Source organism: Peromyscus leucopus, chromosome 5 (genome assembly GCF_004664715.2).
Source record: "Peromyscus leucopus breed LL Stock chromosome 5, UCI_PerLeu_2.1, whole genome shotgun sequence".
NCBI lineage: Eukaryota > Metazoa > Chordata > Mammalia > Rodentia > Cricetidae > Peromyscus > Peromyscus leucopus.
In genome coordinates, this window is record NC_051067.1 from 108,802,986 (window position 1) to 108,823,083 (window position 20,098).

General features: G+C 42.1%; 1 protein-coding gene across 1 annotated transcript in view; it reads left to right on the plus strand.

Annotated features, from left to right (window-relative positions):
- Nucleotides 1-20,098, plus strand: part of Sntb2 (syntrophin beta 2) — a 74,478-nt gene that overhangs the window by 43,194 nt on the left and 11,186 nt on the right. The window contains exons 3-5 of the mRNA XM_028857733.2: nucleotides 4,870-5,080; nucleotides 12,624-12,766; nucleotides 18,562-18,758. Coding sequence (XP_028713566.1) covers nucleotides 4,870-5,080; nucleotides 12,624-12,766; nucleotides 18,562-18,758 — 551 coding nt within the window. The remainder of the gene's footprint in view (nucleotides 1-4,869; nucleotides 5,081-12,623; nucleotides 12,767-18,561; nucleotides 18,759-20,098) is intronic.

The window sequence follows — 20,098 nt, forward strand, 5'->3', positions numbered from 1 at the left end:
AGGTGTGTCGGGGAATGGTGGTGCAGGCCTTTAATTCTAACACTAATCTGGAACTCTTAAAGCAGTGGCAGATGCCTTTCTGTGAGTTTCAGACCAGCCAAGGCTATATAGCAAGATCGTCTCCCAAAAACAAACAAAACAAGCTGGGTGGTGGTGGTGGTGGTGGTGGTGGTGGTGGTGGTGGTGGTGGTGGTGGTGGTGGTGGTGCACGACCTTTAATCCCGGTACTCAGGAGGCAGCGGCAGGCGGATCTCAGTGAGTTCGAGGCCAGCCTGGTCTACAAAGAGAGTTCCAGGACAGCCAGGACTGTTACACAGAGAAACCCTGTCTTGAAAAACAAACAAAAAAATCAAAGAAACAAATGGTAGGTGTGTGTTTTATCTTCAAAGGAACTTCCAGGGCTAGAGAAATGGCTCCTCGGTTAGGCTCCTCTTCCAGTGGACCGTACTTTCCAGCAGCACATGGCTTCAGGTGTCTGGAACTCCAGTCCCGAGGGATCAGACTCCTTCTGACCTCCATGGGCACCAGGCACACACATGGTCCACATACATATATGGAGGCAAAACACTCAACACATTAAATAACTAAAGTAAATCTAAGAAGAAAAGAAGAAATTTCCAGGCATTCTTCCAAAGTGACTGCCATTTTATGCTAACACCAACAGCAGCCAACCATGAGTTTCCTTTGCTCCATGTTCTTGCCAGCATTGTCTGTAGACCAGGCTAGCCTCGAAGTCACAGAGATCCACCTGGCTCTGCCTCCCAATCATCTTTCGTTTTTTATGTAAAGGTTTCATTAAAGCCAAAAGGGAAACAGCCTTTTTGTTGTTGTTGTTGTTGTTGTTGTTTTTCGAGACAGGGTTTCTCTGTGTAGCTTTGCACCTTTCCTGGAACTCACTTGGTAGCCCAGGCTGGCCTGGAACTCACTGAGATCTGCCTGGCTCTGCCTCCTGAGTACTGGGATTAAAGCATGTGCCACCACTGCCTGGCGAAACAGCTTATTTTTATTATCATTATTTTACTACTTTGATTTGGTTCTGTATTTATAAAGCTGGTGGGGTTTCTAACTGTCAGAATAAGTGAGTAAATGAAGGTTACTGCCTTTGCCTCTCTAGATGCTTCTGTTAATTATGTGTTGTGTTATGAAACTTGAAAACTAATTAATTAGTGATGAAATCCAGTGAGAGAACATGAGCCTATTCCTTAGCAAACAGCACGGTGTCCTGTAGGAATGTAGCAATTTTAAATCTGTCTTTTGCATTGGCTCATAGTTTTTCATCTTCATTCTATTTTTTAGTAAAAGATTTGTGACATAAAATCCCATGATTATTACTAAATTTAACTCATAAGGTATGTCAAAGACATAACCAAGCAGATAATATAGGCTGAGCTTACAATTCCATGCTTCTGTCTACCTAAATATTGATTTGACTTGTCTGTTCAAACTGTGATTAAATTTCCCAGGAAATCCTCAGTGCTCTGACTACAATCCAAAACCTTTAACCTTGTAGCTGCCTCCTCTCTCCTATGGGCTCAATTACTGGCAGACTGCCTCCATGTTTGCTATGGGCAGGGTTTTCATTTTAATTTTTCCTTTAAAATAGCTCATTTTAAGCATTACTATGTTTCTGTGTCAGTTTTGAGAACTGCTCCAAGACAGACTCTTTTGGATCCTAGACTCAGTTCTGCTTGGGAGTTTACTGTTTTCTTCATTGACTTTTCCATAGCCTCTTTCCAAGAAGCGACAATCTTCATAAATGCTGATGACCCCACCTACAAAACCACTCCCTGCCCATTTCATCATTTGAGCCCTCATGTCCTGATTAGTATCCACTCCTGACTAGTCAAGCTTAGTTTTATTTTATAGCAGATTTATTTTCATTCTTCCAAGTTATTTATAATTAGGGTCTAATACCAGGATTTTTAAAAGCTATTCTGTGTTAATAGGATACTCAGTGGCCGATGACTGCCATGACCTATCTGAGAAACTGTCTGAGGACTGTATACAGTGTAAAGTTTTCTTTTTATTTCCTCCCCAGAAAGTAATTGTTTTGTGCCTAAAGAAGGATGAACTGATTTCTATCTTTAGTGCTAAGTAGGTCAGTAGGAGGAGTGAAGGAAATTTCTTGTCTGGTTCTTGCCAGTAAATTTGAGCATGTGTTTAAAGAATGTTATGCTGGCTTCAGTAACACAGCAATGGGGGTAGAAATAAATGAGCCCTTCTAGAAAATGGTCAGCCTAAAGACATGCAGTCTGAACTAAGAATTGCTTCTCCCAGCCAGTTTGGTGGGAATGAGAATGGCTGACTCTTTTGCTGGGATGAAGTCATGGCAGTCATTGGCCACTGCGTATGGAGAATTCTGTTTGTTTGCTTGAGACAGTTTCACAGTGTATCTTAGGCTGTCTTAGAGTTTACTATATAGCCCAGGCTGGCCTCAAATTTCTTGCAATTTTGCCTTAGCTGCCAGAGCACAGGAGCCACGATGCTCAGCTAGGTGCATTTTTGTTTGGGGGTGGATTTTGTTTGGCCTTTTTGGTTTTGGTTTTGTCTTTGCAGTGGTGGGAATTGAACTTTGAGGTCAAACACTCAACTGAGGCACATTCCCAGTTCCTGTTTTTGTCTTTTGAGATATAACTTACTAAGTAGCCCAGGCTAGTGTGGCACTCACAGTCCTCTGGCATCTCTTTGTAGTGCATGCTTTAGTTTCACTTTCAGAAATAAGCTTGCCACCAATTCCCTACCCATTTAGGGATATGTGGAAGAGTGGCTGGGATTTGGCTTTTCCACTCGTTTTAGTTAGGGTTTCTATTGCTGTGATGAAAAGCTATGACCAAAAGCAACTTGGGGAGGAAAGAATTGATGTTATCTTAGAACTCTCCAGTCATATTCCATCACTGAGATAAGTTAGGACAGTTCAAGGCATGAACTGAAGCAGATGCCGTAGAGGGATGCAGCTTGCTGGCTTGCTTCCTATGGCTTACTCAGCCTGCTTCCTTTTTTTTTTTTTTTTTTTTTTTTAATTTTAAGATTTATTTATTATGCATACAGCATGTATGATTGCAGGCCAGAAGAGGGCACCAGATCTCATTACAGATGGTTGTGAGCCACTGTGTGGTTGCCAGGAATTGAACTCAGGACCTCTGGAAGAGCAGTCAGTGCTCTTAACCTCTGAGCCATCTCTCCAGCCTCAGCCTGCTTTCTTGTAGAACCCAGGACCACTGCCTGGGATGTGACAGTGCCCACAGTGGGCTGGCCTCTTCCACATAAATTATCAATCAAGAAAAGGCCCCATAGACTTGCCTATTGGCAATCTGGAGATACAATTGAGGTTCCCTCTAAGTAGATGACCCTAGCTTGTGTAAAGGTGACAAAACCAACCCCGAGACCACTTTTCTAAGACCTATGGCTATTTGCCAGCTTCCCAAATTTTATTGTGGTGAGCTCTCTGAGCTTATAGAATTATTCTTTAATTTTTTAATTAATTTTTTATCTGAGTTTGAGTATGCCACAGTGAATGTGTAGAAGTCAGAGGAAAACTTACAGGAATGTGTTCTCTCCTTCTACCGGGGGTGGGGGGTGGGGGGGGTGTTCAGATCAAAGTTTTTTAATGCAAGATGAAAAAGTAAAAACAAAAATAAAAGTAGACTAGCAAGATGACTGAGCTTGTAAAAGTACTTGCTGCATGTAAACCTAATGACCTGAGTTTGACCTTGATTTCACTGTAGAACTAAAGAGTAGGGTGGGGATACCTAATTAATGTCTGACTGTTAGCTGTGGAGGCCAGCCTTGGAACTGCTGATCTAAAGTTAGCTTTAGCCACGTGGAGTAGCAGCAGCAGCAGCACATGTCTTTAATCCCAGCACTCGGGAGGCAGAAGCAGGTGTATCTCTGTGAGTTTGGGGCCAGCTGAGTCTATACAGCAAGTTTCAGACCAGCCAGGACTACACAGTGAGACTCAGTCTCAAATATGTAAATAAAATTCATAAGGAATGATATTCACAAAGAAAAGTAATATCCTGCTAATATCCCTTTATTTCAAACAATATGCATTTCAGTTCATTGTTAGGCTTTTTATGGCTTGTACCAGAATTACCTAATTAAAAAAATTATAGATGTGGTTTTGTGTGTGTCTGTTCACATAAGTATAGGTGACCACAGTGGCCAGAGACATTGGCTCTCCTGGAGCTGAAGTTATAGGCAATTTATATATTAAATATAATAATATAACCCCCTAATTTAGGTGCTGAGATTCAAACCTGAGTCCACTGGAAGAACAGCAAGTGCTCTTAACCACTGAGCCATCTCTCCAGCTCCTAATTATTTTTAATTTTTTTTTTAATTTTTAAGATATAAAATTCTTTTAGCTTTGTGTGGTAAAATTCACCTGTAATCCCAGCACTTGAGAGCTGAAGGCCAGAGGGGTGGGCATTCATGGTCATCCTCGGTCACATAGCAAGTATGTAGAGTACGTGGGATACACACAGCCCTGTCTTTTATATCCATAATATACGTGTGTGTGTGTGTGTGTGTGCGCGCGCGCGCGCGCTCGTGGCAGGGCGGGGTGGGGTGGGGGTTAGTGTTCCTGCCTGCAGGGTCCCACAGGCACTAGTTCTGTGTCTTTGACATGGAAATTAAGGCAAAGTGAAGTGTCCCATTATTGACCATCCCATAGGCACAGCACAAAGTCCACCCATTAGTCCCAATTATTATCCAAACATTTGTGGTCTCCTCTGGAATTGGACTCTGGGGAATTCAAGTGTCTCTACTTGAAAATCACAATATTAGACTAGATTTGTAGTTAGTATGTTAACTCTGGTGGTGTGATGACTTGGAACCTAGTTCATTTTTCTCTTTTCTCTCTCCACACAGATTGATAGAGCTCCATTCTCCTGATAGCAGGAACACCTTGATCCTACGCTGCAAAGATACGGCCACAGCACACTCCTGGTTCGTAGCTATCCACACCAACATAATGGCTCTCCTCCCACAGGTACTGGCTGAACTCAATGCTATGCTTGGTGCAACCAGTACAGCGGGAGGCAGCAAGGAAGTCAAGCACATTGCCTGGTTGGCAGAACAGGTAGGTGGGACAGGTTTTACTCATCGCCACTCAGAGTTAGTGACATATATCTAGACTATTTATAGCTATACCTATTTACATAATTTCTCTCTCTCACTCTGTTTCTCCTTCTCTCTCCCTCTCTCCCTGTCCCCACCCCGTGTGTGTGTGTGTGTGTGTGTGTGTGTGTGTGTGTGTGTGTGTGTGTGTGTGAGAGAGAGAGAGAGAGAGAGAGAGAGAGAGAGAGAGAGAGAGAGAGAGTGAGTGTACACCATGTAGACCAGGCTGGCCTTGAACTCACAGAGATCCACCTGCCTCTGCTTATACAGTGCTGGATTAAAGGCGTGCGCCACCATGCCTGCCTGCAGATACATCTATAGATTATGTATCACTCAGTTCCTGGATGGCTGCATTGCAACTCTTGTTTGTCTTTTGTTTCTCCTGCCTCCCTTCTTTCTATACTTTAGCTACTAATTTCTAATCATCACCTCCAGCAGCAGAATTAACCTTTGTGGTATCATCAAGGAGGTTCCTGTTACCATCTCTCTAAACAACATGGGGTGCCTTTTGTGATTTAGGACTAGAGTCAAGAGCCCGGAGAGATGTCTCAGTGGTTAAGAGTGTTTTCTGTGCGATCATGAAGACCAGAGTTCAGACACCAACACCTTCATAACAAGCTGTGCTGCACAATTGCCTATAACTCCTGTTCTAAGGAATCCAACACTTTCCTATCCTCCATGCTCCACCTACACACACATAAAACACAAACACACAAATACAATCTTTAAATGGGTGTCTGGGTCAGTGAACTGTGTGTATTAATAGCACATAGCAACATGCTTTGACTCTGCTGAAATAGCAAGCAAGAAGTCTTGGACATCATGGGAATAAATGGACTGTGTTTTACTAAAACTTTAGAAAAGCAGGTTGAAGAGTGGATTTGACTCAGAGGCCCTAGTTTCTCCACTCTTTGTAGACTATTGGCAGTGTTCTCACGGGCAACAGTCTCTGGTTTATGTCCCTGACTTAGAACTTACAATATGCAAAATACAGGGTTGGAGATAAAACTCCATTGTAAAACACTTGTCTGATACATACAAGGTCCTAGGCCTAATCCCAATACCAGAGGAAGAAAATATATAAAATATTTTACAAGCCATCAAACAAGATTCAATTTAGTCCATAACTGAAAAGTGAAAAGAAAAGAGCCACGAAAGCCTAAGTGGATGCCGAATGAGGGGAAGGGAGAACTGAAGAGCACAAGTCTTAGATCCCGGGTTCAGCACACAGGGAAAAGGGTCATGGACTATCCAGTTACATCCCTCACTGTCAGCCACACAGAGAAACCCTGTCCTGGGGGTGGGGGAACGACAAAATTCTTGCCCTTATTACTTACTGTACTGTTCTTATCACCCTAATTCATGTCCTTTTCCCCAGTAAATCTTTAGATATTTTCTTTATGCAAATGAAAGAAAAATATGAGTATATATTCTTTTCCTCTTAAAAAAAATGTGTGTGTATGTGTGTCTTTGTGAGTGTGGGCCTGCACGTACCACAGAGAACATGTGGAGGTCAGAGGATAAAGGCCAACTTTGTGGAGTCAGGCTTGGTTTTTTTGTTGGTGGTGGTTGGTTGGTTTTTTTGTTTTGTTTCCTTTTGTCTGTCTGTTTGTTTGTTTTGAGACAGAGTTTCTCTGTGTAACAACCCTGGCTGTCTTAGAACTCTCTTTGTAGACCAGGCTGGTCTTGAACTCACAGAGATCCACCTGCCTCTGCCTCCTGAGTGCTGGGATTAAAGGCGTGCTCACCACTGCCCAGCCTGTGAAGTCAGGTTGTCCTCCCACTTTTGGTGGTCTCTAGGGATCAAGCTCAGGTCACCAGGCTTGCTCATGGAGTACTTTACCCACTGAGCTACTCGTTGGCCCCCTTTTCTCATATATAGAACTTACATCTTTCTTTTTCTTTTTCTTTAAACAGTCTGTCTGGAGAGCTTTCCATACAATACATAGAGAGCTACCCTATTCTGTAAAACATTCCATTCTTGTAGCTAATAAGAGTGTCCCCAGCTTTGTTGTCCTGATATTTTATCATTACAAACAATACTGTAGTAGATTCTTGTGTTTATCTTGTCATACATGTATTATCTAAACTCTCTGGTCTTTGCTCACATGGATCAGATAACAAGGGAACCTATATTATCTGAATATATTTGGGCCCTAAGATTATATCTGGGAGCAGGGTATAATGGCACACACACACCTTTAATTCTAGCAGAGGCAGGAGGACCTTTGAGTTCCAGGTAGGGTTACACAGAGAAACTTTGTCCCAAATAAATAAATAAAATACATACATACATATATACATGTACATACATACATACATACTTTGTTGGCCAGGGTCCATGCAGTGGCTGTGGATTCAGTGTTTGCTGCCCAAGCCTGATGACCTGGGTTTAATCCTCAGAGCCTCATAAATGTAGGAGATAGCCAGCTCCACAAAACTGTCCTCTGACCTCCATATACACAAGCAATGTTTTTTCAAAACCTTTATTTGATGACTTTGTCAAAATACACTGCCTTGAATGAAGTGTTTTGAGACAGGAGAGGTGGAAGGCAGAAGGGGCATGGACAGAAGCTCACCTGTCTGCTTCGTTAGCCCTCTGTCAGATAGAATTGTTTCTTTAAACATTTGGAGAGGCTGGAGAGATGGCTCAACAGTTAAGAGCTCTTGATGCTCTTGCAGAAGACGGGGTTTGATAACCAGCGCCCACATGGCAGCTTACAGTGACCTGTAACTTGCCTTCCAGAGATCTGATGCCATGGGCATGCAAATGCATAGGCATAACTCAGGCAGAGCACTCATACACATAAGAGAAATCAAAAAGAAAAATTCCTTTTATATCAGTTCTGATGTTTGGATCATGAGAGTTTAGAGATTAGGGAATTTCTCTGTCTGAAGAGTAATCTCCAGAAAATGATTGGTATAAGAAATGTTAGTTACCCACCTGTAGATCTCAAATGTTTCCAAGATTTACTGATTTAAAATAACAGACATTGACTTCATATAGTTTCGCGGGTTCAGGGCCTTAGCTGGGTAATTCTAACCAAGACTATCTCATGAAGATAAAGTCAAGCCATCAGCTAGCATGGCATTCATCTGTCGGCTTAGAGACAGAGATTGATTAATAGGATCATGGGGTTTTAGAAATATTAATTTTTTTTAGTAATATTTAGTGTTGCTTGTTTATTAGAAAATAAATTTAGAAAAAGCTGATATTTCTCCAGGTGTGTATTGTGGATATAGAAATACAAGCAAACAGAAACTCTCATTAGTATCTCCTTTTTTCTCTAGCTAGAAACTTAGTTATAAACCCTCAAGGCTGTGCTGATACCACAACTGAAAACACATACTGTGTACACAGGCAGCATTTTTACTTTACTGAAAACAAACAGTATCCTTAAACATTAAGGCAAATAAGCAAACAGAAGAGAGAAAAAGATATACTTTGAAAACCAAGGACTTGAGCCTGGTGCACGACTTTTATAAATGTCAGCACTTAGGAAACAAAGGCATGTGGTAGATTTCTGTGAGATCAAGGCCAGCCTAGTCTACATTGTGAATTCCAGGACAGCCAGGGCTACATAAGACCCTGTCTCAAATCAGTAAATAAATATTAAGAGCTTGGGCTAGTGAGATGGCTTGGTGGATAAAAGTGCATGGAACCTGCAATGGAAGCATCCACACTGGCCCTATGGCATGCTCATACGCAACATATATACTCACACACTAATATTAATAACAGTTTTTAAAACTACAGACTTGAAATCGGGTGTGATTATTCATGTCTGTAATCTCAGGACTCAGGAGGTATAAGTAAGAGGATTGAGATTTCTTGGACAACCTCTAATACAGAGTGAGTTCTAGACCAGGCTGGGCTACGTTACGTTAGGTCCTGTCTCAAAAACCTAAGTGCTCAGAGCTGTCGATGTAGCTCAGTTGGTAAATTGGGTTCCATCGCCAGTATACTATATAAACCGGGCACACCTGTAAACCTGTACTCTTGAGGTATAAGCAGGAAGATTAGGAAATTTAAGGCCTTTGGCTGCTTAGGGAGTTGTGGATGCTAGGAACTGAACAAAGGTCCTCTGCAAGACCAGTAAGTACTCTTAACCACTGCACCCTCTCTCCAGTCCTAAGAATCAACACTTTCAACAAATTGTGAATTAAACAAAACGTTTTCTCCCCCTTCTTTCTCTTTCTCTCTGTCTCTTGAAATTGGACATTACTTATTGATAATAACATATTTTCTTTTAAGGGCCTACAGTACCTTTTTTGGGAAGAAATATGTTTAATTTAGATTTTCTAAACGTATATAATCTGGACTAGCCTTCAAAATCTCATTCTTGTAACTCAATGGAAATTTTTATTTAAAAAAATAAGATTATTGACCAGGTGGTGGCGGCACATGTCTTTAATCCCAGCACTCTGGAGGCAGAAGCAGGTGGATCTCTGTGAGTTCCAGGACAGCCAAAGCTACACAAAGAAACCCTGTCTCAAAAACCAAAATAAATAAATAAGATTGTTGGAGTTAGGATGTAGCTTAGTTGGTAGTGTTTTCTTAGCCTTGGGTTCGAACCCCAACACTACGTAAACTCAGCATGGTGATGACTGTCTGTAACCCTGTACTCTGGAGGTAGAAGCAGGATAAGAAGTTCAAAGTCCTCCTCAACTAAATAGCTAAGTGTGAGGCCATCCTGGGCACCTGAGACTGTAGACAGAGAAAAGTAATCTTAGTATCAGTTTAACTAATTGAGAAGATAAATTGGATAATGTCTTCTCTACTGTGATTTGAATATTATCCATAACAGTCTTGCGACACACTTAGTACTAGTAATCTAGAAATCTCTTTGGGGGCTTTATGATCCAAAAAAAGTAAGAATCTCAGACTTTTCTCTCTTCATTATTTTTTAACATTTGTCTATCATGTCTGTGTTTGTGTATGTACACATATGTGTGCAAGTCAAGGGCCATTTTAAGGGAATAAGTTCTCTCTACCATTGTGGGTCTTGTGGATTGAACTCAGATTGTAGGATTGACAGCAAGCACCCTCCCTGCTGAGCCATGTCCCTGGCCCTCACTGTTTGTTGAGGCAGGGTTAGCTTGAACTCTCTGTGTAGCCGAGAGTGACCTTTAACAGCTGACCAGTGCTCCGCCTTCACTTCTCAGGTGCGCCTGGGCTTACAGGCGTGCACCACTGCGCCTGACAACTGACAGTCTTCCACCAGAGTGCAACTAGCCAGAGATGAGAGTCTTAGAAAACTGGAGTGCATTGGTTCTCTCACAGGCTAGACTTCATTTCCACTCCTGGAATCAGACTGTAGCTTTGGCTAGGAGAAAAGAGACCCAAAGGTGTGTGGTGGTACATTCCTTTAATTCCAGCACTCAGAAGGCAGAGTTATACAGATCTCTGTGAGTTCAAAGCCAGCCAGGGCTACAGCGTGAGACCCTGTCTCAAATGAATCTGAGACCCTGAGTTAAATGTTTTTAGTACATGCCAGGCATGGTGGTACACACCTTTGATCTTGGCAATTGGGAGACTGAGGCATGTGGATCTCTATGAATTTGAGGCCAGCCTGGTCTATATAGACCCAGTCTCAAAAAAAAAAAAAAAAAAAAAAAAAAAGACAACACAGAACCAGATGACTTAGGCCTCTTGTAGATTCTAAGTGTGTCTTTAAAATGTTCTGCCACATCCTAATTACCTTCAGAAGTTTTTTATGTTTTTTGGTTTGTTTGATTTAATGTGTTTGGATGTTTTACCTACATTTGTATCTTTGCACCACACTAATGACTGGTGCCAACAAGGCCAGAAGGGGTCATTTTGGGATCCACTGGAATCAGAGTTACAATTGAACTCTTAACCACTGAGCCATCTCTTCAGCCCCCTTCAGAAGTCTTAAAGAAAAGAAAGAAAAAGTGATTCTGAAGACAGGTATCAAAGAGACAAGTGATTCACCAACTTGAGTTCTCCTGGAGGCAGTCAGGGATGACTTGGAGGGGCAGGGGTAAGGTACAGTGCTCTTCAGCAGCCTTATCTGCAGAGGACCAGAGTTTTGATGATGACAGGACTTTTCTGATCATAGTCCTTTCCATTTTGGCCCTGGATCCTTGACATATGAAATAAGTAGTAGGTGGCTATTTTCCTAGATTTTTAAACTTCGTAGATAACTCAGCTTTATGCAGATAAAAATATGTATATTTGAAGCCAAAACATGTACTTCCTAAATAAAGTGAAGAACTCTTGCATTTGTGTTTTCCAAAATAACAGTGTAGCACTGGGGACCTAGTTCAACAGGATAGCCATTGCCTAGAATGAGGCCCCCTGTTTAAATCAGAGTATCAGAAAGACAAACTGCATCGTATCCAAATGTTTTATACTTATTATTGTGTATACATTTGATGTGTATGTGTGTATGAGTGCAGGCTTACGCATTCTACAGTGCAGGTGTGGAGAGTTCAGAGGAAAACTTTCGAGAGTTGGTTTTTTCCATCCACCATGGCCTCCAGGGATCAAACTCAGGTTGTCAAGCTTATATGGCAAGTACTTTTTAAATGATGAGCCATCTCATTGACCCATGGTTAGCAATTTTTTGAAACAAAATAGGCTATAATTTACTATAGTAAGTTCTACAACATACAGAATTGTGTTATTTTAAAATATATTGTTATAAAATATTCAAAATACGAATTAATATACATTTTCTGTGTTGGATTGCAATGAGCAGTGTCTGTCTATCTTTATTTTTTTTCTTTCTTTTTATTTCTTTTTAATGTACATTGGTGCTTTGCCTGCATGTATGTCTGTATGAGGGTATCAGATCCCCTGGGACTGGAGTTATAGATAGTTGTGAGCTGCCATGTGGGTGCTAGGAACTGAACCTGGGTCCTCTGGAAAAGCAGCCAGTGCTCTTAACCACTGAGCCATCTCTCCAGCCCCGAATAATGTATTTCTTAACTGTAGGTTGAATTTTTTGTTTTGTTTTGTTTTTTGAGGCAAGGCCTCACTATATAACTCTGGCTAGACTTGAATTCACAGAGATCTACCTGCCTCTATCTCCTGAGTGCTGAAATTACAGGCATGAACTACACCATACTCAGCTTCCTTACTGCAGATCTTAGTCAAAACATTAATTATAGATTCTCCAGTAGAAGACATGAGTTTCCATCCTGTTCCTAAAAGATATCATACATTAGACATACACATTTTGAACATAACAGTGTATATTAATTAGAATTGGAGATGCTCAGTTTTTAAGGAATAGGGTAAAATTGTCATGTCACTAGATAATGCCTGTGACTTGTTAACTTTTCAAATATACCCCACTTCACACTTACCAGTGGGGAATACCTACCTATGGAAGTAACCTCATGGGGATGATTCTGTATCTCAAATGTGTTAGGGTGGGGAGCAAAACAAAGACCCCCAGTATTAGGTCAAGTCACTTCTGCAGAAAGCACATCGTTCTCATAGTTAGCTCTGACTCTGGATCTCACCATTGTAACAGGCAAAACTAGATGGTGGAAGACAGCAGTGGAGGCCTGTTCTCATGGCTGTGACCGAGAAGGACCTGCTGCTTTATGATTGTATGCCATGGACAAGAGATGCCTGGGCATCGCCATGTCATAGCTACCCTCTAGTTGCCACAAGGTAAGACAAAAGGAAAAAAATTACTCTTAAGTCAACTATAAAGTAAATTCTACTGCCTTTGGTGCCTAAAATAGCATTTAAGAAGCTAACATAGACAAAATGATTTTTCCCCAACTCATCATTTTGCAGCTCTTAACAGAATAAATTGCTTCAGTCACTCTGTGTCTCTGTGTGTGTGTGTGTGTGTGTGTGTGTGTGTGTGTGTGTGTGTGTCTGTGCCTGTGTGTGTGTGTGTGTGTGTGTGTGTGCCTGTGTGTGTGTACTGTTTAAATTGGTGAGAGTAGCTGTTCCTTTTAAAACTTGCTCAGTCGTGGAGATAGTAGGGGTTTGGGTGGTTTGGTTTTCCTGTATTATTGACTGTGACTGGAAAAGCACTGAAATTGTAGCAGCCTTTTGAGTAGGTGATGAACTGGTTTAAACCAGACTGTGGTAAGTGGATAAGCCACTCCACTTAGCCAGAATATCTGTGCAACAACAGAGCACATTGCAATGAGCACGGCTTTGTCCTGAAGCCACAGAATGTCCCCACCATCACAAATCTGTGGAGTTAGGCGGGAGAACAAGAGAGATGGAAACTTGGGGTGTCTTAAGAGACAATAACTACAGCTAGAAACAGACTCAAATTCCGTTTCATGTGGATTTTAGAGTCAGATGTTGCGTAACTGAAAAGCCCCACAAGACAGCTTTCAGGATTCATTTACAAGTCTCTCTCAGTGCAGTAAACAATCCACGAGAAGTCCGTGTTCTCTCGAGCTGGAGCTGCCTCTTGGCGATGCTTTGTTGGAACTGCCATTTGCCCTTGATGGAAAGAGCAAGTGGAAGGTAATCTAGTGGCTTCATTAAATGGGGGAGCCGCTCAGAAAAGTACTTGGTAGTGAAAGAGGGAAGTGCTGGACCATCTGCTGGGCCCCACACAGAGAGAACACCGAATGCTTTCTGTTCTGAACAACCGCAAATTTGCTTTTGTGACAGGGCTTCATTATGTAGGCCTAGCTGGCCTAGAACTTGATATCTAACCCAGCTAGTCGTGACCTCAGAGATCCACCTGCCTCTGCCTTCCAAGAACTGAAGTAAAGGTGTGTGCCTCCACATGCAGCTGGTATCATTCTTTTCATGAAAATAGATTTTAAAATTGTCATAGAGCTTTCCTGGGTTTCATTTACAGAACAGAGTTAAAGCATGTCCTGAACTTGAGAACAGAAAGGTGTGCTTTCCTTAATTCCTTGAGGGTAGAAGCATCTTGTAGAAGACATAAATATCAGTACCCATGCCCTCACTGAAGTAAAGCTAGTCTGACATCAAAAACTATGATGTCATCTGGGAACGTCCCACGGTGCTTGTGTATAATGCCCCACTTACTCTACTTTGTCTCGCTTTCACTGAGAGCAGGACAGGAATTCTACAAAAACAAGGACATGTTGCCACAGTTACGGTTAGACCAATTAACCTGTATCCCAAAGATATAGAACACTCTAAATAAACCTTCATTCCATAATGCTAGAAATTACACCGCCTCATAAACAAGCAATTTCTATCCATTAGATGTCGCTCATCAAAGGACCTTAGTAGTAAGGAAAACGGGGCAGTTGTGTATTTAAAGGAGTAGGTCTACCCAGAGCCTTCTAAGGTATGACATGAAGAACAAATGCAGCTGGGCAATGGTGGTGCACTCCTTTAATCCCAGCACTCGAGAGCAAGAGCTAGGCGGATCTCTGTGAGTTCGAGGCCAGCCTGGTCTACAAAGAGAGATCCAGGACAGGCATCAAAACTACACAAGAAACCCTGTCTCAAAAAAATAAATAAATAAATACAAACAAAAAACAAACAAAGAAAACAAATGCAAAGCCAAACGTGGCCCCACGTACCTGTAATCCTGGCACTTGAGAGGGAGAAACAGTAAAATCAGGAGTTCAGGATTGGGCTGGGCTACATGAGAGCCTATGTGAAAAAAGAAAGAAAAGAAAACATGCCACATGAGAAAAAGGAGTAAGAGTTAGTGTTTGTGCTTCAAGTAGCATCAAGAAAATGAAGCCAAGTGGAGCTGGAAGACGACTCAGTTGGTAAAGTACTTGCTGTATAAGCATTGAGACCTGAGTTCAGATACCCAGAACCCCTGCAAAAAAACCAGGTATAGATGCAGTCCCAGTCCTGGGGAGGCAGAGACAGGCAGATCCCTGGAGCTCACTGCCTGTTAGTCCCCTGGAATCAGTAAGCTCCAAGTTCAAATGAATAGACAGGAAAAAAGATAGCAGAAACATATAGGAAAGGAAAAGAAAGATCTTGATTATCTACAAAAATAAGTAATCCCAGGGCGGTGGTGGCACACGCCTTAATCCCAGCACTCAGGAGGCAGAGGTAGGTGGATTTCTGTGAGTTCAGGCCAGCCTGGGCTACAGAGTGAGTTCCAGGAAAGGCACAAAGCTACACAGAGAAACCCTGTCTCGAAAAACCAAAAAAAAAAAAAAAAGGCTATAAAAGCCGAGTGGTGGTGACGCATGCCTTTAATCCCAGAACTCAGGAGGCAGTGTCAGGCAGATTTCTGTGAGTTCGAGGCCAGCCTGGTCTACAAAGCAAGTTCCAGGAAAGGCTCAAAGCTACACAGAGAAACCGTGTCTCGAAAAACTTAAAAATAAATAAATAAATAAATGAATGAATGAATAAATAAAAAATAAGTAATCCCTGGTAAATTTTTTTTGAAGATTTATTTATTATGTATACAGAAGAGGGTACCAGATCTCATTACAGATGGTTGTGAGCCACTACGTGGGTTGATGCTGGGAATTGAACTCAGGACCTCTGGAAGAGCAGTCGGTGTTCTTATCCATCTCTTCAGCCCCAATCCTGGTAAATTAATAATTAATCATGTTTCAAATTTCAAGATCAAGTAACATTGTTAGATTTGTGTAAAGTAACAGCTACAGTTTATGTTGGATTACATGCACATTTAGGTTTGGTGGTGGTGGTGGTTTGGTTTTGGTTTTGGTTCTGGTTTTTCAAGACAGGGTTTCTCTGTGTAGCCTTGGCCATCTTGGAACTCACTCTGTAGACCAGGCCGGTCTTGAACTCACAGAGACCCACCTGCCTCTGTCTCCTGAGTGCTGGGATTAAAAGTGTGCACCACCATGCCCAACTCACATTTAGATTCTTAGAAATCAAAACTCTGGGGTGTGTGTGTGTGTTTTCTCCGAATACATGATGTTTTTGGCAATGCCTGGAGGTGTTGAAGGGAATTTTTATTTTAGGTCTTTACTAATATCAAAGCTAGGTACACAACACAGGCAGAAAGACTTGATGTCCTAGGTGCTGTGGATTTTGCAGTCTTTTCCTGTAAGCTTTCTCTTTGACTGAGAGAGACAGAACCCAAGGACAGCATGGCACCTGTGCCATGTGGACAATTGAGTAGCATTGAGCTTGTGGGACTGATGTGGCCCAAACTGCTAAAGCTCATCTTTTCATGAGCTTACTTGGCTTCCTCACAAAAGTGGGGGTGGGGGGCATTTGGCAATGTGTCCTAACCAAATGGTTCCTCCCCAAGTCCAGCAGCTGGTTTGAATTAGATCCCTTCTGCCAAATATTTCAAAGTCACGTCCTAGATTGATGTTTTGTAAAGTCTGACATGGATTAGCAATCAAACTGAGTGTGGTAGAATACCCTGTTGCTTTCCTCTGTGCTCCATCTCACTTGGATCATATGTGGAGTGATCTTAAAACTTGAAGCTTTCTGAGCTTGCTCATGGTCACCTGGCATGTAAGTTCTGCAGGAATCCGTTTAATAACACAGTTCTCGGGTAACTCCATAGGACAAGTCTGTAAGTTCAAACGTATCTCATAGTAATACTGTATAATTATGAAATGTTACTTGTGGTTTTCACTGTGCTAACAGCTGCCCTGGGGGTAAGTTAAGTGTGGATACCTTTACATGTTTCAGGGCAATTGGCAACCTGTCACATGCACAGAACACCCCTGTGTCAGCAGGCATGGTGTTCCCTAATGGCCTTTGCAGGTGGGGAATGAGTTTACTTTAAAATGTCTTTACTGAAGTTGTAAACACTCAGTTTTGGGTAGAGGTTGCTCGATCAGTGGGTAGAGTGCTTGTTTCAAGCACACGTAAGTTCTGGTCCCAGCACCCAGGTAGAAAGTCAGGCATCCCACACATGTGCCTATAGCTCCAGTGCTATGGGAGCTGAGGCAGGAGGATTGCTAGGACTTTCTGGCCATCAGGCTCACTCCAGATTCAGCAAGAGACCCTGTCTCAAGGAAGGAAATAAGGCCACAGAACAGGCCATCATAGAACAGGACACCTGACATGCCTTCTGTCCTCCACATAGGGACAGGTGCTCACACCCACACATGCCACATTGCCAGCACAAACTATCACTTTTATTTCATCTCAACCTGTGAGTATTTATCCTTTCAATGTTCTACATGATGAAATAGGAACTATTGAGCTGAGAAAAAAAAAAAACTTGTACTTCCTTCTGAAGTACATCTGATCCATGTCTCAAGATAAAGGATCTGTGTCATTGAGTTGTGAGCTGAGCTTGAGCTCCTCCTCATGAACCACCAGTTTCCACTTGGAAGAGGGCTGATTAGCAAGCCACCATGCTCACATCTGTTTGTTAGGAGCCTCCTCTAAAATGTCCAAAGGTATTCGTTACCTGATGAGGGGACTGGCCCTAATTGTTGCCCTGATAAAATTCTAGTTTTCAAGAAAAATTATAATTCTGGATCAGGTTGGGTGCTGCATATAAGTTGAACCATGTGCATGTTGGATTTTTTTGTGACTTGTTTATTTCATTTAACATAAAATCCTCAAAGTTTATCCATATGGTAGATAATCATAGAACTTCCCTTTTTTAAAGATTTACTTATTTATTATGAATACAGTGTTCTGCCTACATGCCAGAAGAAGGCACAAGTTTGAATTACAGATGTTTGTGAGCCACCATGTGGATGCTGGAAATTGTACTCAGGACCTCTGGAAGAGCAACCAGTGCTCTTAACCTCTGAGCCACCTCTCCAGCTCTGGACTTCCTTTTCTAGTCCACTGAGTAGAATATGCTGTGGTTGCAATTTTGTGTGGTGTTTTGTTTCATTCTGAGAGGTCACTCTCTGTACCTTGGGCTGGTTTAAAACTTAGAATCCTCCTGCCTCTACTGCCTGAGTGTTGGCATTACAGGCATAAACCACTACATTTAGATGAATTCATTTTTCTTTTCCTTCCTTCCTTCCTTCCTTCCTTCCTTCCTTCCTTCCTTCCTTCCTTCCTTCCTTCCTTCCTTCCTTCCTTCCTTCCTCTCTCCCTTCCTTCCATTTCTTTTCTTGTTCTTTGGGCTTTGTTTTTGTTTTTTGTTTTCTTTATATGAATGTTTTGCCTGCATGTATGTCCATGCATCATGGTTGTACCTGGTACCTGTGGAGGCCAGAAGAGGGTATTGGAGATAGTTGTGAACTGTCATATATCAAACCCAGGTCCTCTGGAAGAGCAGCAAATGCTCTTGACCTGAGTCAGCTCTCCAGCTCCTGGCAGAATTTTCTGTATCTCTTTTTCTGTTGGTAGGTTTTTGTTTTTTTAATGAAGAGAATAAGTAATATCCTGCCTCTTGTGACACCAGGGATTATTCTGTAGGATTAAAGAATAGTATTTATTTCAAAATATCACAATCTGGTTTTGAAATGCATTTATCTAAAAACTGCTGAAGGTTTTTTTATAAGTTTCTGCTTACCAATGGGCATAAATTCCTGACATTTTCTTCCAGTAATTACTTTAGCTCTCTGTTCTATTTGTGGTTCTAGATTGGTTCATTCAGGTTCTGGATGTCGGTCACCCTCCCTTGGATCTGACCTTACCTTTGCTACAAGGACGGGCTCTCGGCAGGGCATTGAGATGCATCTCTTCAGGGTTGAAACACATCGGGATTTGTCGACCTGGACCAGAATACTTGTTCAAGGTTGTCATGCTGCTGCTGAGCTGGTCAAGGAAGTCTCCCTAGGTAGAGATACTTGAGTTTGTTTCTTTCCGTTTGTTTGTTTGTCTGTCTGTTTGTTTGCAACAGGGCCTCACATAGCCTATCCTGGACTGGAACTCAGTATGTGGCAAGGATGAGAGGATGACCTTGAACTCTTGATCCTCCTGCTCCGCTTCTCCAGTACTGTGGTTACAGGTATACACTACATTCCTGGCCCTGACCCTGGGTTTCTAACAGTAATTATAGTATCTTTCAGGATTTGTTTTTATTGATGTGTGTGGGCATGTGTTTGTGTATATGTGCCATGTGTGTGCAGGTGCCCCTGGAGACCAAAAAAGGGGCAGCTGGAGAGAAAGGATTTGCTTCTGTGGTTGCTGGGAACCAAACTGGAGTCCTTCAGAAGACTGATGTATGTGCCTTTAAAAGCTGAAGCATCCCTCCTGGCCTCTGACATGAATTAAATGGGACTGCTCAGCTTTAAAGTAAAACCACCGCTGTGTGTGCCGACTGTAAACTGTGTTAAGACATTAGGTAGCTCAAGTGGTGATGGTGGGAAGAAATCTGGTGTCTGTCTCACTGGCAGAGCTTTCCCTTCCTTGCCACATGGCATTAAGAACCCTACTACCATGTGACTTTTTTTTTTTTTTACTGTTCATCATTTTAATCTACATTTAATAGCGTAAGAACCCAGGCAATAAAAATTAGATGCACTGACTATAGATAAGAAGATTTGGCATCTAAGGTATGGCTAGACACCCTTAAATACAAGCATCTGGCGATATTGTAGCTACAGAAAATAAAGTGTTTGGAACAGGAGTTTCTCTTCAAAGGTTTGAAAATAGTCTGTCAACACTCTTAGTACTTCAAGGAGCTGGTTGCCATGTTTCCGCTGTGGACGCGCCCCCTGGTGGCTAGTCCCTGCTAAAGCGCGCCCTGGTGGCCAGTCCCCATGAACCTGGTGGTGGTTCACTTACACTGGAAGCACACAGGTTTAATTTCAGTTTGCCTTTCGGTTTCACAAAGGCTAGGGTTGGTGTGGCTGGGACTTGAGTCACAGTTCTTTTAGAGAGTCAGTGCTTTCTGCCCCCCTGTCTCTCTCCAGATGACTCATACTCATGCCTGGATTCAATGCCTGGAGGATATGCAGTGTGGATCCCCTTCATTCATTAAAAGAGCAAATATTTGCTGTGTGCTTTAGTATTTACCAAGAGCTATGCTTTTTAATGAGAGGGATAAAAGTAAATAAGCCCTTATTTCCTGTCCTTGACTAAAGCAGTGAGAAGAGTGCAGTGTCCTGTCAACCTCTGTAATTAGCTTGTTGATTAGACTTAATAGGGTGGCTTCTTTTCTTACTGTTGAGCACC